At 41.3% G+C, this 20,021-nt stretch overlaps 2 protein-coding genes across 6 annotated transcripts; both read right to left on the reverse strand.

Annotated features, from left to right (window-relative positions):
- Window positions 1-5: 5 nt before the first annotated feature.
- On the reverse strand, window positions 6-8,131 carry si:ch211-145o7.3 (forkhead box protein N2). Of its 2 annotated transcripts, none has more exons than XM_014199642.3 (5): window positions 7,942-8,131; window positions 6,057-6,744; window positions 5,827-5,948; window positions 5,545-5,600; window positions 6-962 (listed from the first exon to the last, which is right to left on the reverse strand). In XM_014199642.3, the coding sequence occupies exons 2-5, from the start codon at window positions 6,696-6,698 to the stop codon at window positions 616-618; spliced, it is 1,167 nt and encodes a 388-aa protein (XP_014055117.2). In that variant the 5' UTR covers window positions 6,699-6,744; window positions 7,942-8,131; the 3' UTR covers window positions 6-615. The 2 variants fall into 2 exon arrangements, with proteins under 2 accessions (XP_014055117.2, XP_014055119.2); XM_014199644.3 differs by having other exon boundaries at window positions 6-917; window positions 7,942-8,127.
- Window positions 8,132-8,475: 344 nt separating this feature from the next.
- LOC106604711 (protein YIF1A) lies at window positions 8,476-15,639 on the reverse strand. Of its 4 annotated transcripts, XM_014199648.3 has the most exons (10): window positions 15,566-15,611; window positions 15,168-15,210; window positions 14,617-14,725; window positions 12,747-12,991; window positions 10,718-10,822; window positions 10,191-10,269; window positions 10,012-10,069; window positions 9,678-9,833; window positions 9,463-9,556; window positions 8,476-9,314 (listed from the first exon to the last, which is right to left on the reverse strand). In XM_014199648.3, exons 4-10 carry the CDS (start codon window positions 12,912-12,914, stop codon window positions 9,156-9,158), a joined length of 819 nt encoding a protein of 272 aa, XP_014055123.1. In that variant the 5' UTR covers window positions 12,915-12,991; window positions 14,617-14,725; window positions 15,168-15,210; window positions 15,566-15,611; the 3' UTR covers window positions 8,476-9,155. The 4 variants fall into 4 exon arrangements, with proteins under 4 accessions (XP_014055123.1, XP_014055121.1, XP_014055124.1 ...); XM_014199646.3 differs by lacking the exon at window positions 14,617-14,725 and having other exon boundaries at window positions 15,566-15,639; XM_014199649.3 differs by lacking the exon at window positions 15,566-15,611 and having other exon boundaries at window positions 15,168-15,513.
- Window positions 15,640-20,021: the final 4,382 nt, after the last annotated feature.

A 20,021-nucleotide genomic window follows, 5' to 3' on the forward strand; every position in this document is an offset into this window, starting at 1 on the left:
CTTCCTATAAGAGTTTGGTGCTTTATTGTTAATACAATTATGAAATGAAAAAGAGATGAATGAATGACAAATGTTTCTTTCTAAACACATACATAGCCTATAAAATAAATTCTGCACAATAATAAGTGTTCAATAAAAGATGCACCTGGTAAAGAGATTATTATAAAATCAGATTCAGAATTGAACATAACTTTCTTTGTCCCCTGAATCTGAGAGTGGATTAATAGGCAGTAGATTTCTCATGTTATCATTCATCTGTAGTATTCCAGCAAAATATAGAGGTATTGATTCTTATCACTACATCGTCAATATTTTCCCTCTTCAATTTATACCAAAAGCATATGCCAATGTCTGGTATATGTCAATGCATGTGGCGAGTGGCTTAAAGTTCACATGCATCAGGTAGGGTGGCTTGGATGTGCAATCATAGTAGCTACAGTATATCACTTTATGACAGCAAATAAAATCTCAGGCAGTGTCAAAATGTCAGCACACAGCAACGTATTGCCAATTAATATTACTCAGGTTGCACATAATCTCCTTACATCACAGTGTAGTTCAGTCTATTGGTCAATTTGTTTAGACCACACTGCATGTCCTTATCTGTAGATCAGTCTAATGTCCACCCCCTGCCAGGTCCAGAAGTGACCCAGCAGCCTCTTGGGCCTCAGCATCCAGCTGCAGGATCTCTACGGTCTCCAGATCCAGTTCAGTGTCCCCGGGCAGGACCAGAAACTGGTACTGGTGATACTGGTAGTAGTGTAACTCTATGTAGCCACTGTCTGACAGGGGGTCTTTCTCCATCTCCTCACCAACCTCTTCCTCATATTCCATTGCCTCCATGTTGACCACCACCTGGTCAGGGGTCAGAGGGCAAGGTGGATTTGAGGAGAGAGGTGGGTTGTCTAAGGTCAAGGCTGGGGTAGAGGGGGAGGAGAAGAGGAGAGTTTGACAAAGGGAATCTGTGTGAGAGAGACTCAAAATAGTTTTTATACTGTACATTGAAAAATATGGCACATCAACATCCATGTGGTTGATGTGCAATTGTTTATAATAGTATCCTATACAGTAGAACAATTGAACAGTTTAAAGAGATTACAGTAGGTCTGGGTATTGCTAGGGACCTCACGATACATTATCATGATACTAAGGTAATGATAGAATTGCGATTTTTACAATCCTATATGTATTGTGATTCAATTCTGCATTTTATTGCAATTTAATGTTCCAAACATGTTCCTCACAAAACAGTGCATTCGGATAGTATTCAGACCCCTTGAATTTTTCCACATTTTGTTACGTTACAGCCTTATTCTGTAATTAGATAGCCTTATTCTCCAGAAATGTTCGATCGGGTTCAAGTCAGGGCTCTGGCTCGGCCACTCAAGGACATTCAGAGAATTATCCCGAAGCCACTCATGCGTTGTTTTGGCTTTGTGCTTAGGGTTGTTGTCCGATTGGAAGGTGAACCTTCGCCCCAGTCTGAGGTCCTGAGTGCTCTGGAGCAGGTTTTCATCAAGGATCTCTGTACTTTGCTCTGTTCATTGTTCCCTCGATCCTGACTAGTCTCCCAGTCCCTGCCACTGAAAAACATCCCCATAGCATAATTCTGCCACTGCCATGATTCACCGTAGGGATGGTACCAGGTTTCCTCTAGACGTGACACTTGGCATTCAGGCCAAGGAGTTCAATCTTGGTTCCATCAGACCAGAGAATCTTATTGCTCATGGTCTAATAGTCCTTTCGGGGGCTTCCGGCAATATCCAAATTGGTCTATCGTGCCTTTTACTGAGGAGTGGCTTCCGTCTGGCCATTCTACCATAAAGGCCTGATTGGTGGAGTGCTGCAGAGATGGTTGTCCTTCTAGAGGGTTCTCCCATCTCCACAGATGAACTATGGAGCTCTATCAGACTGACCCTTGGGTTCTTGGTCACCTCCCTGACCAAGGCCCTTCTCCCCCGATTGCTCAGTTTGGCCGGGCGGCCAGCTCTAGGAAGAGTCTTCGTGGTTCCAAACTTCTTCCATTTAAGAATGGTGGAGGCCACTGTGTTCTTGGCGACCTTCAATGCTGCAGAAATGTTTGGTTACCCTTCCCCAGATCTGTGTCTTGACACAATCCTGTCTCTGAGCTTTGAGGAGAATTCATTCGACCTGATGGCTTGGATTTTGCTCTGACATGCACTGCCAACTGTGGGGCCTTATATAGAGAGCTGTGTGCCTTTCCAAATCATGTCCAATCAATTGAATTTACCACAAGTGGACTCCAAACCAAGTTGTAGAAACATCTCAAGAATGATAAATGGTAACAGGGTGCACCTAAGCTCAATTCCGAGTCTCATAGCAAAGGGTCTGAATACTTATGTAAATAAGATGCTGAGGCCCAAGAGGCTGCTGGGTCACTTCTGGACCTGGCAGGGGCTGGACATTAGACTGATCTACAGATTTAGAAAGAAACATACCTGTCTATATAAGGTCCCACAGTTGACAGCGTTTGTCAGAGCAGAAACTACACCATGAAGTCCAAGGAACTTTCCGTAGATCACTGAGATAGAATTGTGATGATCCATCCATCTGGGGAAAGGTATAAAACAATTTCTAGAGTGTTGAAGGTTTCCAAGAGCTCAGTGGTCTCCATCATTCGGAAATGGAAAACAATATTGAACTACACAGACTCTGCTTAGAGCTGGCCATCCAACCAAGGAACCGGGAAAGAAGAACTACAGAGTTAATTGGCTGAGAAGGGAGAACCTGCAAAAAGGACAACAGTCTCTACAGCACTTCACCAATCTGGGCTTTTTGGGAGGATAGAGGGAACAATGAATAGAGCCTAATACAGGCAAATCCTTGATGAGAACCTGCTTCAGAGTGCAAATGACCTTGGAACTTAAATCTTCGCCCCAGTCTAACAGGACAATGACCCCAAGCTTACAGCCAAAGCAATGCTGGAATAGCTTCAGAACAAGAATGTTAAAGTCCTTGAGTGGTCCAGCCAAATCCCAGACTTGAATCCTATTGAAAATCTATGGAAAGACTTGAAGATTGCTGTTCACCACCACTCCCCATCTAACTTAAGAGCATGAGAAACTCTGAAAGGAAGAATGGGATAAAATCCCCAAATCCAGCTGTGCAAAGCTGATACAAACATACCCAAGACGACTCAAAGCTGTAATCGCCTCAAAGTATGATGCAGGGGTGTGATTACTTATGGAAATAAGATATTGCTGTATTTCCTTCTCAATCAATTTGCCTAATTTAAAAAAAACACGTTTTCACTTTGTCATTATGGGGTATTGTGCTTAGATAGGTGAGATATACAGTACCAGTCAAAAGTTTGGATACACCTACTCATTCAAGGGTTTTTCTTTATTTTTACTATTTTCTACATTGTAGAATAATATTGAAGACACAAAACTATGAAATAACACATGTAGTAACCAAAATCAAGGTAAAAAAAAAATACATATATACATACACATATATATATATACACATACATACATACATACATACATACATACATACATACATACATACATATATATATATATATTTTAGTTTCTTCAAAGTAGCCACCCTTTGCCTTGACAGCTTTGCACACTCTTGGCATTCTCTCAACCAGCACCTTGAGGTAGTCACTAGGAATGCTTTTCCAACAGTTTGAAGGAGTTCCCACATATCCTGAGCACTTGTTGCCTGCTTTTCCTTCACTCTGTGGTCCAACTCATCCCAAATCATCTTAATTGGGTTGAGGTCGGGTGATTGTGGAGGCCAGGTCATCTGATGCAGCACTCCATCACTCTCCGACTTGGTCAAATAGCCCTTACACAGCCTGGAGGTGTGTTGGGTCATTGTCCTGTTGGGAAACAAATGATAGTCCCACTAAGCACAACCCAGATGGGATGGCGTAACGCTGCAGAATTCTGTGGTAGCCATTCTGGTTAAGTGGGACTTAAATTCTAAATACATCACTGACAGTGTCACCAGCAAAGCACCCTCACACCATCACACCTCCTCCTCCTCAATGCTTCACGGCGGGAACCACACATGCGGAGATCATCTGTCCACCTAATCTGCGTCTCACATAGACACAGCGGTTGGAAGCAAAAATCAAAAATTCGGACTCATCAGACCAAAGGACAGATTTCCACCGGTCTATTGCTCGTGTTTCTTGGCCCAAGCAAGTCTCGTCTTCTTATTGGTGTCCTTTAGTAGTGGTTTCTTTGCAGCAATTCAACCATGAAGGGCTGATTCCCACAGTCTCCTATGAACAGTTGATGTTGAGATGTGTCTGTTACTTGAAATCTGTGAAGCATTTATTTTGGCTCCCATTTCTGAGGCTGGTAACTCTAATGAACTTATCCTCTGCAGCAGAGGTAACTCTGGGTCTTCCAATCCTGTGGCGGTCCCCATGAGAGCCAGTTTCATCATAGCTCTTTATGGTTTTTGTAACTGCACTTGAAGAAACTTTTCCAGATTGACTGACCTTCATGTCTTAAAGTAATGATGGACTGTCGTTTCTTCTTCGCTTATTTGAGCTGTTCTTGCCATAATATATGGACTTAATCTTTTACCAAATAGGCCTATCTTCTGTATACCACCCCTACCTTGTCACAACAAAACTGATTGGTTCAAATGTATTAAGGAAAGAAATTCCACAAATTAATAAGGCACACCTGTTAATTGAAATGCATTCCAGGTGACTACCTCATGAAGCTGGTTGAGAGAATGCCAAGAGTGTGCATAGCTGTCATCAAGGCAAAGGGTGGCTACTTTGAAGAATCTAAAATCTAAAATATATTTTGATTTGTTTAACACTTTTTTGGTTACTACATGATTCCACTTGTTTTATTTCATAGTTTTGATGTCTTTACTATTATTCTACAATGTAGAAAATAGTAAAATTAAAGAAAAACCCTGGAATGAGTAGGTGTCTTCCAACTTGACTGGTATTATATATATATAATATATATATATATATATATATTTATTTTACAAATCAATACTTGGAGTCAAAGTATCGATATAATATCATCCAAAATAACATCGCAATATGTAACTATCAATTTTTTCCACCCATCACTACATTACAGTGTATACCCTGTAGACAATCTAAGTGGAACGTAGGGAGTTACTGGCCTTGGCCAAAACCAGTTTTACATAAGCACTGCACTAAAAGAGAGTGACATAAAGAACTGAGCCAGCGTGTTGCTATGGCTATAGGTTGCCAAGGTAATAGAAGGTTGTTGTCAAGACAACAGCACACAAACTCACCAACCATGCAACATGCAGAGAAAGGGTTAGAAAAAAAAAGATATTTTTTTTTCAGCAGACGAGTTAAGGTTAATAGATAGATCAATTGTTCCTCAATTGAAAATAAGTATTTAGATTAAACTATGAATGAAAAATTAAGAGGAAACTGACATCTTAAAAAAAACATTTGTAAGAGGCCCTACAATACTGTCAGGGGCTGTAGTTTACCCCAAAGTTCAGCATGGTTATCAAGATCTATGAGGCTGACATGCTTAGTGATGGAGGAGGGCTAACCTGAGATCTCCACAGTGTCACACACCATAGATACTTCGTAATCAGCTCCCTCCAACCTGCTCCACGGACACACAGGACAGAGAGGGATGACAAATACAGTTAGTTGGACTACTGGTAAGGGTCTGACTGGGCTGTGATAAGTCTACTACTGTCAGACAAATCATTAACTGACATTCATTAACCAACAAGTCTTTGGGTAAATTGGTCATGTTAAGTCACGGTTAGAAGGCTTTTTGATATTTAACACTGAACTAAACTGCAAATGTGTTTGTTCATACTCACAATGCAGGGTTGTTTAGTAAGTTACTGTTGGTGCCGTGGTAATAACGCGCTTTCCTGAGCACCTCCAGAAGAGCATGTCGATATTCTGGACACACACACCACTGTGAGCCCTTCCCCACCAACTGAAAAATAAATCATACACAATCTTCAATATCACTAAACACCATAATTTCAAACCAAAAACTAGACCATGCAAACTGACACAGTGAAGACCAGTGAACACATCTCACCTGGCTCTTGTCCCTGTGAATCCGACGGAAGCTCTTACTCAGAGACAGGTTGTGTCGAACAGAGTTTCTCCATCCCCCAGGTGCTGCTCTGTAGTAGGGGAAGCTGTTCACTATCCACTCATAGATACCCTTTACTGGGAGCCTCTTGTCTGGTGAGTCCTCTATCGCCATGAAGATTAGACTGCTAAAGGAGTAAGGGGGCTTGGATGGGGAGGGAGGAAGGTGTGGGGTAGGTATGGGATCCTGGGGCTCCAGCTGAGGCAGTGGTGTTGTTTTGGGCAGGGGCTGCAGGGGAAGCAAGTTGCCTCTTTGATGCAGCCAGTTGAGGCAGGTCAAGTCATCTTCGTCAGATGTGGTTAGAGAGTTTAGGCAGTGCGAGTTTTGTCCATCAAGGAACAAAGGTGGGGACAAGGTGTGTAAAAGAGGGGAGAGAGGTTCAGTCTTGAGGTGAATTGAAGCTGGGGATGTGGGACAAAGTGAAGTAGGGGATGGTGGGATCGATAGAGGAGACAGAGGGAGTGAAACATGCACAGTGGAAGAAGTTTGCAAAAGAGAGGAAGAGAAAGGCAGGCAGTGGTAGAGAGTGGCGGGATAAGGAAGAGATATAGGGAGGAGTGGCAGTGTGTGAGAGTCACTCTCCATCTCTCTACCAGCAGCAGACTTCTTATACACTCATTCAATAGTTGATCTGTTGGGCAGAGCAGACAAACATTATTTCAATGGCATGGTGACAAATTCAGCACAAGTTGATGGCAATGCATTTACACAATTAGAAAAATGTAGACAAACCCAATTTATAATAGCCTTAGTAGATCAGATCAGATGGTAGACCAGATCAGTCTACTGGTTCCCAACCTGGAGTACATGTACCCCATTGTACCGAGTGGCACAGCGGTCTAAGGCACTGCATCAGTGCTTGAGGAGTCACTACAGACCCGGGTTTGACCCCAGGCTGTGTCACCGCTGGCCGTGACTGGGAGACCCATGAGGCGGCGCACAATTGGCCCAGCGTCGCCCTGTGGTGGGCCGGGCGCATGCACGTTGTCACGGTCGCCAGGTGTACGATGTTTTCTCCGACACATTGGTGCGGCTGGCTTCCAGGTTAAGCGTGTATTGTGTCAAGAACCAGTGCGGCGTGGCTGGGTCATGTTTCGGAGGACGCACGGCTCTCCCAAGTCCGTACGGGAGTTGTAGCAATGGGACAAGACCAATTGGATACCACGAAATTGTGGAGAAAAAAGCTATATATGTATTTTTTTGATGTATTGCGGGACAGATTGAAGTGCCGGGCGGGCCGTACTTTGCCTCCCCTTGCCATAGGGGGTACTTGGGAAGACTCAAAAGACCTACTGGTAAAATGCACACGAGGAAGTACTTTGTGGGTTCTCCGGACTGAGCAAAATGTGATTCGGGGTATAGTAACCAAAAAAGGTTGGGAATCACCTTTTGAATTTAAAAATAAAATAAACAATCGCTCTTTATTAAAAGCTTCACTTGGTAAGAATAAAAAAATACATTAGCTAACAAGTTATAGATTAAGACAAAAGTCTGAACAAAGTCCTCCCCGTTTCACTTCTGTAACGGATAAATTATTTAGCTATAACCAAGTTACTCGCATTCAGACAGCTAGCAAATAGGCATTGGACAGGTGCATGCATAAAATCCTTTTGACTGGAAAACAACTTATTTTCATAAGGGTAAATGGAACATTCTGCCCATAAAGCCTCATGGTGCTCAACAAAGCTGGTCAATGTGCTCATACTTCGGGAAATGGCGGTAGAATATAAAGTTACATTTGGCACAATCAGTCAAGCAGTCTTTTGTCAAATACCCCTCTGGAGCTGACAAATACTTCGGAATAAAAAAAAGACAATGCATGTCTTACCTATAAAGCAACGTAAATAGTTGTCAGGGGATATTAGTAAAAGTCTTGAGTCATGCTAAATCTCCCATTCAACGGTTTAAAATATTGTCCGAGAACCATACAAAGAATCTAAATCTAATTCCCGACTTTCTGCGACCTCTTCCAGGGTTCCCTTGGAAACCAAAAGGACGCTTTGCAGATTGCACGCCGCCTGCGCGTTCCCGCCTTAAAGATACAGTTCTGTCTTTTCCCAACCAGTTCTTTATTTTACTAGGCAAGTCAGTTAAGAACAAAATGTTTATTTACAATGGACGGCCTACCCCAGCCAAACCCTAACGACGCTGGGCCAATTGTGCGCTGCCCTATGGGACTCCCAATCACAGCCGGTTGTGATACAGCCTGGAATCAAACCAGGGTCTGTAGTGACACCTCTAGCACTGTGATGCAGTGCCTTAGACCGCTGCATCACTCGGGAGCCCCTAAGTTCAGGATGATCCAACTGAGCGACAGACATTTTTTCCTTTTCATCATTACATTCAGTTAAAATGACAGAGACATGGTTAAAATTCTATTTTATTTTTACAACAAAAAATATATATATTTTTGAATTGTTCATGCTCGACAAAGTTTAGATAAATAATAAAAAGGAGGGATTACCAGAGAAGGCTAAAATGCAGAAGAGGGCACTGTTAGCACATCCTCCAAGTAACCCCTCCTCTCCCCTGTTACTATTCCCCAGGTCAATGCTGTAAATTTGTGTGTTCTCAGTCAACTTACCTGGTAAAATAAAAAAGTAGCTCAATCATTTTCCATTTAACCACATTGCAACATTTCTGGTAAGCCCAAATGGACAACATACACAGGAAACTTTAGAGGAAGAACTGGAGTGTGACATCAAAGGTTTATCATAACCATAATTTCATGAATACAAAGCCCTTCTTTATAAATAAGGTAGCCAAAAATTACTGTCTGTAAAACACTCATTGTGACAAGTGATGTCTTGCATACAAAAGTCTCACCTACAGAAGTAAAAAATAAAATGTTATTTTTAAGCTTTAACCCACAAGCTGAACACAAGATACAGCTCGATATCCATCATCCTGTTTTCCCTGGCAGATGAGCTGGTATGTAGGTAAATGACACTCGCAAGAGCCACGTTTGTAGAAAGCATAAAAATGTTTTCGTTTTTTTAAAGTTCAATACCAATGGCCCTCAGGGTCAGACCCCGTACCAGGTCACCTGACCAGATGTGAGGTGAGCCAGTAGATAATGATTGGCTGAAAGGTTGCGGTGGCCACGGTGATGTACAGACGGAGTCTTGGTTTGGCTGTCGCCCCAGCCCCCATGGAGTCATGGGAGAGAGACGACAGAATCTTCATTTTGAGAGAGCGGACCTGATGGGGTGATGAAAATGCTGTTTACTCTTAAAGTTTAAAGTAAAATAAACGAATTAAACCATGTCAACTTGCCTACTATCTTGCATTAAGCATGCATTACTAGGTAAGACAATATCTGAAACAGTTCGAGTTCTGAAGTACTTACAATGAAAAACATAAGAGCACAAGATGACCAGGTGAGAGCCACGAAGTACCCATCACTGCCAAACAGCAGACCACCCAGCACTGTGAAAATCATCCTAAAACAAAGAATCATCATGCTAAAAAAACAGAGGTATCGCAGTAATGTGTGAATAAATGTAACAACGTGAGGTAAAAAAATATATATCTTACAGAATGTAGATCTATTGGAGCCCTTACCCAACATATTTGTATCCACTGTAGGCAAAGAGGTCAAAAATGGATAGGTCAGAGTGAACAGAGAGAATGTAGAGACACAGCAACATGACCAAGACCTCTATGACTACCCACACCAAAGCAGTGCTGGCACACAGACCAAGGACCTCTGGACTGAACCTGCCATTGAAGAAGAGACAATAATAATGAGGGAAGAACTTCAGTTTGTTGATTCATTTACAAATAGAGACAAATACTGTGTTAATGAAATGAATACATTGCATCTGTAACATTACAGAAATCATATATTTGCTTGGCCATGTCTGTACAGTTGTAAAGAAAAAGTAGTTGAAGTAACCTCTTTTGAATGCCAAGGGCCATCCCAGCTAGCAAAATGTAGGTGATGAAAGCCATTGCTGAAAAACAATACAGTAATAATAAACAAAACAATTCAAAGTGTGTATTCCAATTCAAAAGATTCCGTCATGAAGGATGAATGATATTAAACATCTTTCTGATATCATAAAATTAACTTACAAGGTATGTAAAGGTCAGGTGCATTCACATCATGCCTGGGTGTGAGAGGAGTGTCTCTGTGGTAACGAACTTCCCAGTCCTATTGACATTACAATATGTGCAATAAATTTACACCTCATAGAAAAGCCATATAGTTTTTGCTGAACCTAACATTTAAAATCAGGTCGCAGAATGTCTAACAATTTCTCTAAATCTGAGTATGGAACATGTGTGGAAACTGATCAGGCTTGTTAATATAAAACATTGATGAAACACAAATGCAGCGGTCCTTTTTACATCTGTAATCTTCTGTGTGACATCAACATCAAAACACACAAGTGCTAGCCGAGTGATTATCTTGTTTGGAGGCCTGACTATTTGATCGGCGCAAGAGAACATGAGACGAGACGAAGGTGGAACGCCGAGACTTTCTCCATGACCTTGACACACCAGTGTGTGCTACAGTGCTGTTGGGTATCATACTCTGTGGAACATCAAGTGTAAGGACGTGATATGGTGTGTTTGGTGTAATAAAACGACTTCATTACCTGATGTGTGTACGGGAACATGAGGAGCAGTAGTTTCTTCATTACATACTTGGAATCGACGGCAAAGAAGTACTTCAGCTTGTTCACAGACACGTACCTGCTGATCTGAAGAGAGAGATTGCGCAAATTAATTTCTCTGTCAAGAGCATCAAGAGACGGACAGAGAAATGTTTCATAATGCTAAGGAACAAATCAACAGTGGGCTCCATCAGGCACAAACTGAGCCAAAGTAACAGATGCAGGCCAGCTCTAGAACTCATGTGGCTACCTCATGCACGGCTAACCCTAACAATCCTATCTTTATCCATATCTGGCTGAAGCATTTTCCTAAAACCTCATCCCGAGTTGATCTGAAAGGATCCTTCGGAAAGTATTTCAGACCCCTTGACTTTTTCCACATTTTGTTAGGTGACAGCGTTATTCTAAAATTGATTTAAAAAAATAAAAAAAGTTTCTCCCTCAATCAATCTACACACAATACCCCATATTGACAAAGCAAAAACTGTTTAGAAATTTCCGCTAATTTATTAAAAATAAAAAAGGTAAATATCACATTTACATAATTATTCAGACCCTTTACTCAGTACTTTGTCGAAGCACCTTTGGCAGCGATTTCAACCGCGAGTCTTCTTGGGTATGACGCTACAAGCTTGGCAAACATCCATTTGTGAATTCTCTCTCATTCTTCTCTGCAGATCCTCTCAAGTTCTGTCAGGTTGGATGGGGAGCGTTGGTGCACAGCTATTTTCAGGTCTCTCCTAAGATGTTCGATCAGGTTCAAGTCCAGGCTCTGGCTGGGTGACTCAAGGACACTTAGAGAGACTTGTCCCGAAGCCACTCCTTCGATGTCTTGGCTGTGTGCTTAGGGTTATTGTCCTGTTGGAAGGTGAACCTTAACCTGCTCAGGGCCTCAGACTGGGGTGTTCATCAACGATCTCTGTACTTTGTATATTTGCCTCGATCCTGACTAGTCTCCCAGTCCCTGCCACTGAAAAACATTCCCACAGCATGATACTGCCACCATGCTTCATCGTAGGGACGGTGCCAGGTTTCCTCCTTATGTGATGCTTGGCATTCAGGCCAAGGAGTTCAATCTTGGTTTAATCAGACCAGAGAATCTTGTTTCTCATGGCCAGAGTCCTTTAGATGCCTTTTGGCAAACTCCTAGCAGGCGGTCATGTACCTTTTACTGAGGAGTGGCTTCCATCTGGCCACTCTACCAAAAAGGCCTGACTGGTGGAGTGCAGCAGAGATGGTTGTCTTTCTGGAAGGTTCTCCCATCTCCAGAGGAACTCTGGAGCTCTGTCAGAGGGACCATCGGGTTCTTGGTCACCTCCCTGACCAAGGCCCTTGTCCCCCGATTGCTCAGTTTGGATGGGTGGCCAGCTCTAGGAAGAGTCTTGGTGGTTCCAAACTTCTTCCATTTAAGAATGATGGAGGCCACTGTGTTCTTGGGGATCTTCAATGCTGCAGACATTGGTTGCATACTTCCCCAGATCTGTGCCTCGACACATTCCTGTCTCAGAGATTTAGGGACAATTCCTTCGATCTCACGGCTTGGTTTTTGCTCTGACATGCACTGTCAACTGTGGGACCTTATATAGACAGATGTGTGCCTTTCCAAATCATGTCCAATCAATTGAATTTATCACAGGTGGACACCAATGAAGTTGTAGAAACATCAAGGATGATCAATGGAAACAGGATACACCTGAGCTCAATTTCGAGTCCCATAGCAAAGGGTCTGAATACTTATGAAAATAAGGTATATGTTGTTTTTTTTTTTATAAATTAGCAAAACATTTGTTTTCACTTTGTCATTATGGGGTATTGTGTGTAGATTGCTGAGGAAATTGTTTCATTTCATCCATTTTAGAATATGGGTGTAAGGTAACAAAATGTGGGAAAAGTGGTCTGAATACTTTCCGAAGGCACTGTACGTGCAGCAACTCTAGTGCATTCAGCTGCTAGTTTTTTGGAATGTAGCCATCGTCCTAATGAAAATGAGACCAGCCTCTGATTCTCTCACCTCCTTGTTAACAATATCCTTTCCCTGGTTGGCCAGGGAAGAGCCATACATCATGGCTGCACTGGCCATTGGGTCAGCAAACAGGTTGTTGACCCCAGCATCCCCTGGTCCTCCAACTGGAGCCCCTCCCATGTTGTATCCAGGAGTGTAATAACCCTGATTGTTCATTGGTGGCGCTGCAGAACTGGTATCTTCAAAAAGGAGAGGGTCCCTGGTGTGGGGACCTGCACGAGCTCTTGGCTTTACTACAGAGGGATGAAATGAGATGGAGATTTGTCCCTCTGTAGTATTGTATGACGTCATATCAGAAATATTTTGTATTGATAATGTGAAAAATGACTTCATACACTATCTGTCAAAGGTTTGGACACATACTCATTCAAGGGTTTTTCTTTATTTTTTTACCATGTTCTACATTGTAGAATAATAGTGAAGACATCAAAACTATGAAATAACACATATGGAATCATGTAACCAAAAAAAAAGTGTTATAAAATGTATTTTGATTTGTTTATTTGAGATTCTTCAAAGTAGCCACCCTTTGCCTTGACAGCTATGCACATGCTTGGCATTCTCTCATCCAGCTTCGTGAGGTAGTCACCTGGAATGCATTTCAATTAACAGGTGTGCCTTGTTAATTTGTGGAATTTCTTTCCTTAATGTGTTTGAGCCAATCAGTTGTGTTGTGACAAGGTAAGGGTGGTATACAGAAGATAGCCCTATTTGGTAAAAGACAAAGTCCAGATTATGGCAAGAACAGCTCAAATAAGCAAAGAGAAATGACAGTCCATCATTACTTCGAGACATGAAGGTCAGTCAATCCGGAATATTTCAAGAACTTTGAAAGTTTCTTCAAGTGTAGTCACAAAGACGATCAAGCAGTATGATGAAAGTTCATTAGAGTTACCAGGCACAGAAACTGCAGCCCAAATAAATGTGTCAGAGCTCAAGTAACAGACACATCTCAACATCAACTGTTCATAGACTTTGTGAATCAGGCCTTTATGGTAAAATTGCTGCAAATTAACCACTACTAAAGGACACCAATAAGAAGAAGAGACTTGCTTGGGCCAAGAAACATGAGCAATGGACATTAGACCAGTGGAAATGTGTCCTTTGGTCTGGATTCCAAATTTGAGATTTTTGGATCCAAAATGTCTTTAAGACGCGGTGTGGGTGAACGGATGATCTCCGCATGTGTATTTCCCACCGTAAAGCATGGAGGAGGTGGTGTTATGGTGTGTGGGTGCTTTGCTGGTGACACTGTCTGATTTACTTAGCCATCTGGTTAAGTGTGCCTTGAATTCTAACACAGAATTCTGCAGCGATACGCCATACCATCTGGTTTGCGCTCAGTGGGACTATAATTTGTTTTTCAACAGAACAATAACCCAACACACCTCCAGGCTGTGTAAGGGCTATTTGACCAAGAAGGAGAGTGATGGAGTGCTGCATCCGATGACCTGGCCTCCACAATCCCCCGACCTCAACCATATTGAGATGGTTTGGGATGAGTCGGACTGCAGTGTGACGGAAAAGCAGCCAACGAGTGCTCAGCATATGTGTGAACTCCTTCAAGAGTGTTGGAAAAGCGTTCCAGGTGAAGCTGGTTGAGAGAATGCCAAGAGTGTGCAAAGCTGTCATCAAGGCAAAGGGTGGCTATTTGATTTGTTTAACACTTTTTTGGTTTCTACATGATTCCATGTGTTATTTCATAGTCGATGTCTTCACTATTATTCCACAATGTATAAACGTTCTCTTATATGGAGGCGGAGTTGACTTTTGATGACTGGTTTCTGGATCTGTTAGCAACAACATTTTGTCACCATAAATCGATTCTTATAAAGACGTACATTTTGAACACGCTTACCTGTAATTATGTTTGTCCTGTACAACTGCGGTCCTTCCGCGAGGTGCTGAAATTCATACTTTTAACTTTCTGCGAATACAACCGACATTTTCCTCGTTGCTCATACTACCTAAACAGAGATTAAATTGTTTCAGTGCAATCCGGGATCATTGGGACGTCAACGGAAAAAAAGAAAATCGGTGGTTGTATTCGCTACAAGTTTGTATTTTAAGTATTAATTTCGGCACCCCGCGGAAGGAATGCACGTGTACAGAACAAACAGATACCGTTAAGCGTTTTCAGAATCGACTGATGGTGACTCAATGTTGTTGCTAGCAAATTCCGCGACCAGTCATGAAAACCCAACTCAGCATCCATATAAGACAATGGAGTTGAGCCGGGGTTCCTCAACTATGGTGGAGCACGACAATACTGAGTCCCAAAGCAATTATGAGATTCAAAAAGAGTGACAATAATGAGTATTCAACCTGTAGCATGATGCAATGACAGCCTTGCTTGCCTAACTCTAGCTAGCTCCAGAGAACATTTTAGCTGTAACTAACGTTACTTACCACTTGCTCTGTAACCATGATGTGGAAGGTCCATTGTAAACAGCTGTTCAAAAATAGAAACACAATATTCTGGTTTGATAACGACCTGCAACGCTCCTTCATACGTTGCTGGATCTTCACATCCAGTAACGTTAATTAACTAGCTATTTTCAATGCTGTACACTAATGTCACTAGCTAGCAAGCTATAGCTGTTTTCTCTTGCTAATGTGTGCTAGCTAACTGAGAGATGGTTCGTTTTTGCCACCATTTCTGTGAGAACAATCGACAGTTAATTAACGTAGAATAACATATTTCAACGTACACAATTATATTTAAAAATATATATATAATAACACTATGACCTAGTTACTCATGGAATAAAATATAAACTATATAAAAAGTCCAATCTTACACCTACCTACGTAGGCTGGTGCTTCGTGGAACCCGCCCCTTTTACTTTACCTTAACCTATTATTGGTTTCCTTCTCTGCCTGCGTGGCAGCGTGGATAACCATTTGGCTAATTGGAATCCTTGGGACGTCCCAACTCTGACGTTAACCCTTGTTGAAGTTAACATCTAAAATACTTAGGGTAAAATATAATTATTTATTTCAGAAATTCTGACATTGATAAAGTTTAAGTATATTTCATTCAACTGCTAATAATATTAGGTCAATGTCATATTCGCAAATGCAAATTGATCATTCAAAACCTAATTTGTGATGAATTTGAATTTCAACAACATGGCACTACTTTAACTAAAATTAAAAACAAAAAGGCAATTAAAACTTGTTGTATTATTAATGAATATTATTTGTTTGTTTAGGATTCCTGGCAATATAAATAGTTTGCATGTATGTTTGTTTTCATGTGACTATTCCTCTTTTGTTTGATATTTGTTTGTTAATATAAAATAAAATGAATAAATAAATAAAAACATACAAATAAAAAATGGTTACGGTAAGGGTTCAAGTTAGGTAGGGTTAAGGTTAGAATCCATGGTAGGGACGTTTTAAGGATTCCTGATAGCACTAACTATTAGCAAAATACTTGTATCAAAGAGTTGTATTGTTCTATTTGCGTTTATATTGGCATAAATAAAGATGGGTTCTGACTAGAGAGTGTACAGCTACGACCGGAATTGACTTTTTCGTAACAGGTTACAAGAATTTAAAGGCGTTACATGGTCAATCTGACATCTGCATTGCAGGTTTGAAGAATTTAAAGGCGTTACATGGTCAATCTGAAATCTGCATTGGCCGTGCAGCATTTACGGTTATAGGGCCTCTGCAGAAATCCGAGCATTCATACATCTTGCGCTTTGCAGCACAGCTCAGAGCTGTTGTGATGGATGTTGTCAAGGAAGTGAGCTTGTGTTTACACAGGACCTCCCGCCCCCACCTACCATCAAACAATCATGTCAACGCGGAGCTATACAGAGCCCTCTGCATTGTTACAAAATTTGGGAGGCCCACAGCCATGCGGTACTGAGCTCCGAAGTCCCCGCGATTGCGTCACCTCCATACGGAGTCTCCGACAACATTTTCGGAGCAAGTATAAGTTGGCTTTTACGCATCAGGTGATGAGACTGAGGTTAAGGTTAGAGTTAAGGTATGCTAAATTGCTCTCCTGACCTGCTACCAAAAGTATCTTCCGGTCGTAGCTGTACTCCCTCTAATCACAACCATAAAGATGGTTGTTACCACAGACACAAAGTCAAAAATGTCTCAGCCTCCAGTATTTATGCTGCAGTAGTTTATGTGTCGGGGGGCTAGGGTCAGTCTGTTACATCTGGAGTATTTCTCTTGTCTTATCCGGTGTCCTGTGTGTATTTAAATATGCTCTCTCTAATTCTCTCTTTCTGTCTTTCTCTCGGAGGACCTGAGCCCTAGGACCATGCCTCAGGACTACCTGGTATGATGACTCCTTGCTGTCCCCAGTCCACCTGGCCGTGCTGCTGCTCCAGTTTCAACTGTTCTGCCTGCGGCTATGGAACCCTGACCTGTTCACCGGACGTGCTTGTTGCACCCTCGACAACTACTATGATTATTATTATTTGACCATGCTGGTCATTTATGAACATTTTTAACATTTTAACATTTTGACCATGTTCTGTTATAATATCCACCCTGCACAGCCAGAAGAGGACTGGCCACCCCTCATAGCCTGGTTCCTCTCTAGGTTTCTTCCTAGGTTTTTGGCCTTTCTAGGGAGTTTTTCCTAGGGAGTTTTTCCTAGCCACCGTGCTTCTTTCACATGCTTTGCTTGCTGTTTGGGGTTTTAGGCTGGGTTTCTGTACAGCACTTTGAGAATATCAGCTGATGTACGAAGGGCTATATAAAAATAAATTTGATTTGATTTTGATTTGATTTGATATATTTCTTAAAAAGTAATGGAAACAAAAATTTGCTTTTTTTGTCTTAATTTAAGGTTAGGCATAAAGTTAGCAGTGTGGTTAAGGTCAGTTGTAAGAAGATCAAATGTAGAAATTGGCGGGGTTTCGCCATAATGACTTTGTGGCTGTGGTAACTTGTGACGACCAATAAAGATTCAGCCTGTGCACTGATTGGTTTTCCGGGATATCTGTCGTGGTGAATCGGGAAACGTTGATATTCATCAGCTCCTTCAACCTTGGCTAGAGTAAAAAGCATTGCTGTGTAGTCTTTACCATGTCAAACATTTAGAATATTATGACATGAATACATATGTATTCTAAATCAAATCAAATTTTATTGGTTACATACACATATTTAGCAGATGTTATTGCGGGTGTAGTGAAATGCTTGTGTTCCTTGCTCCAACAGTGCAGTAATATCTAACAATTCACAACAATACACACAAATCTAAAAGTAAAATAATGGAATTAGGTTGAGCAATGTCGGGGTGGCATTGACTGGTCACTATAATAATGGAACACTAGTCTCTTGAATAATGTTTACATACTGCTTTACTCATTTCATATGTATATACTGTATTCTATTCTACTGTATTTTAGTGTGTATGACGTGTGTATATGCTATACAGAGCCACGTAGACTGCGTTTACACAGGCAACTCAATTCTGATCTTTTTTCCACTAAGTAATTGGTACTTTGACCTATCACATCAGGTCATTTTAAATCAAGATCTTTTTCAGAGCTGATCTGATTGGACCAATTAGTGAAAAAAAAAAGATCTGAATAGGCTATGTATAGCACAGGGCTGCCCAACCCTCTTCCTGGAGATCTGCTGTCCTGTAGGTTTTCAGTCGAACCCTAATTTAGCGTATCTGATTCAGCTAGTTAAGGTCTTTTTGAGCAACTATTTAGTAGAATCAGGTGTGTTAAATTAGGGTTGGACTGAAAACCCACAGGACTGTAGATCTCGAGAAAGAGGATTGGGCAGCCCTGGTAGCATATATATATATATATTTATATAACTATGGCCAAGATCAAGCAGAATCAGCTACCTCCTGAGTGTCTATGGTACTAGCAGAACCTTATCTCCTTGAAGAGGTGGATTGTCATCTAGAGTTTGGATACAGAAACAATTTATGCTCAAAGAATGCACTCAAACTACACATTTATCAAGAATTGTAGGCAGCTTGTGCCAAAAGTCAAAACTGTTGAACAGAGGAACATAACTTCAGTTTGACACTGCTTGCTTCAATTAGTTGGCTATTTTCTGCTTCTATGCTTATGCGTCACCTAAGAAATGTAACAAAAGAAAAGAAAAGAAAAGAAACAGTGACTCATAATGACTAATTAAATACACTTGGTAATTGTAAAAGTTATTACTTGTAATCTGATACATAGTCAAATGAACAGCATATCAACAAAACATTATTTATCAAAGATACACCAAAAAGACAGGGAAATTACTCATCCATATTAGATGTTAGTGTGTATAGTAGGAGATTGCGTGTGTGTGTGTGTGTGTGTGTGTGTGTTATGGGGGATTGGATGAGTAGGTGTGATGTGGCATACGAAAAAAACATGAAGATTTTGAAAATGCATCTGGGTGTGTAATGTGCATGGTTGTACGATGTGTACCACTGTAGCTACCTCTGCATGTATATGTAGTCTACGTCTGTGATGCATCAATGATGCATGTCTGAGTCAATTGGTGTGAAAAAAAAGCCCCGGCCGGCCAGCCAGCATGTTGTGGCATGTCATATAGAAACAGAAACGGTGTGTCATCACGGCATTCCAGAAGCATAAAGTCATCTTCAACTTCCCCTATATTCTCATTCAACACTCTGATGAGGTGTCCTTCATATAGTATGCCACAGAGAGAGAAGTGCACGTGTCTCCCCACAAAAATAAATAATACAGGCAAAGTACACCTGAAAAGAAGGAAGTGAAAGTAGTATTAGGTCATTGTGATGCATAAGACAAAAATGCGATGCTTTAGAAATCTGTCGTTCTGCTCCTGAACAAGGCAGTTAACCCACTGTTGCTAGGCCGTCATTGTAAATAAGAATTTGTTCTTAACTGACTTGCCTAGGTAAACAAAGGTTAAATAAAAATAAAATGTTTTTCACTTTCACGCATTGTGATGTTGGTGAGTGCCAAAAACAAAAGTAAGAGCAAAATGGCTCAAATGATAAAGAGGATGATAAAACAGTCATGATTCACTGTATCTTCAATACATATCAATTTATCATAATGCATGCGGCTAAGTTTTAGCCTTATTCTATATCCTAAGAGACAAGCTGGTATAAATTGCAACTGAATCCCACAGTAAGCTATGTATTGGCTTCGATTATACTCGCTAGTTATTCACAAAACATGAGTCAACCATGGCGGGAACTCGTCCCCTATAGAGCAATAAGGGAGAGCAGGGACTGCAGCGGTTCAGTGATATCGCCACTACTAGTGAAACGGAGGCAGTCGC

Source organism: Salmo salar, chromosome 05 (genome assembly GCF_965601325.2).
Source record: "Salmo salar chromosome 05, fSalSal1, whole genome shotgun sequence".
NCBI lineage: Eukaryota > Metazoa > Chordata > Actinopteri > Salmoniformes > Salmonidae > Salmo > Salmo salar.

Coding starts and splice junctions, on each gene's coding strand:
- si:ch211-145o7.3 (XM_014199642.3), bottom strand. CDS start 6,698: ATGGAGAGTGACTCTCACACACTGCCACTCCTCCCTATATCTCTTCCT. Junction 5,601..5,826: donor TTACTAAACAACCCTGCATT/GTGAGTATGAAC, acceptor TCCGTGGAGCAG/GTTGGAGGGAGCTGATTACG. Junction 963..5,544: donor TGACACTGTGGAGATCTCAG/GTTAGCCCTCCT, acceptor TCTCTCACACAG/ATTCCCTTTGTCAAACTCTC.
- LOC106604711 (XM_014199646.3), bottom strand. CDS start 15,201: ATGGACCTTCCACATCATGGTTACAGAGCAAGTG. Junction 12,992..15,167: donor TCATGGTTACAGAGCAAGTG/GTAAGTAACGTT, acceptor ATCCCTCTGTAG/TAAAGCCAAGAGCTCGTGCA. Junction 10,070..10,190: donor ACCTGACCTTTACATACCTT/GTAAGTTAATTT, acceptor ATTGTTTTTCAG/CAATGGCTTTCATCACCTAC.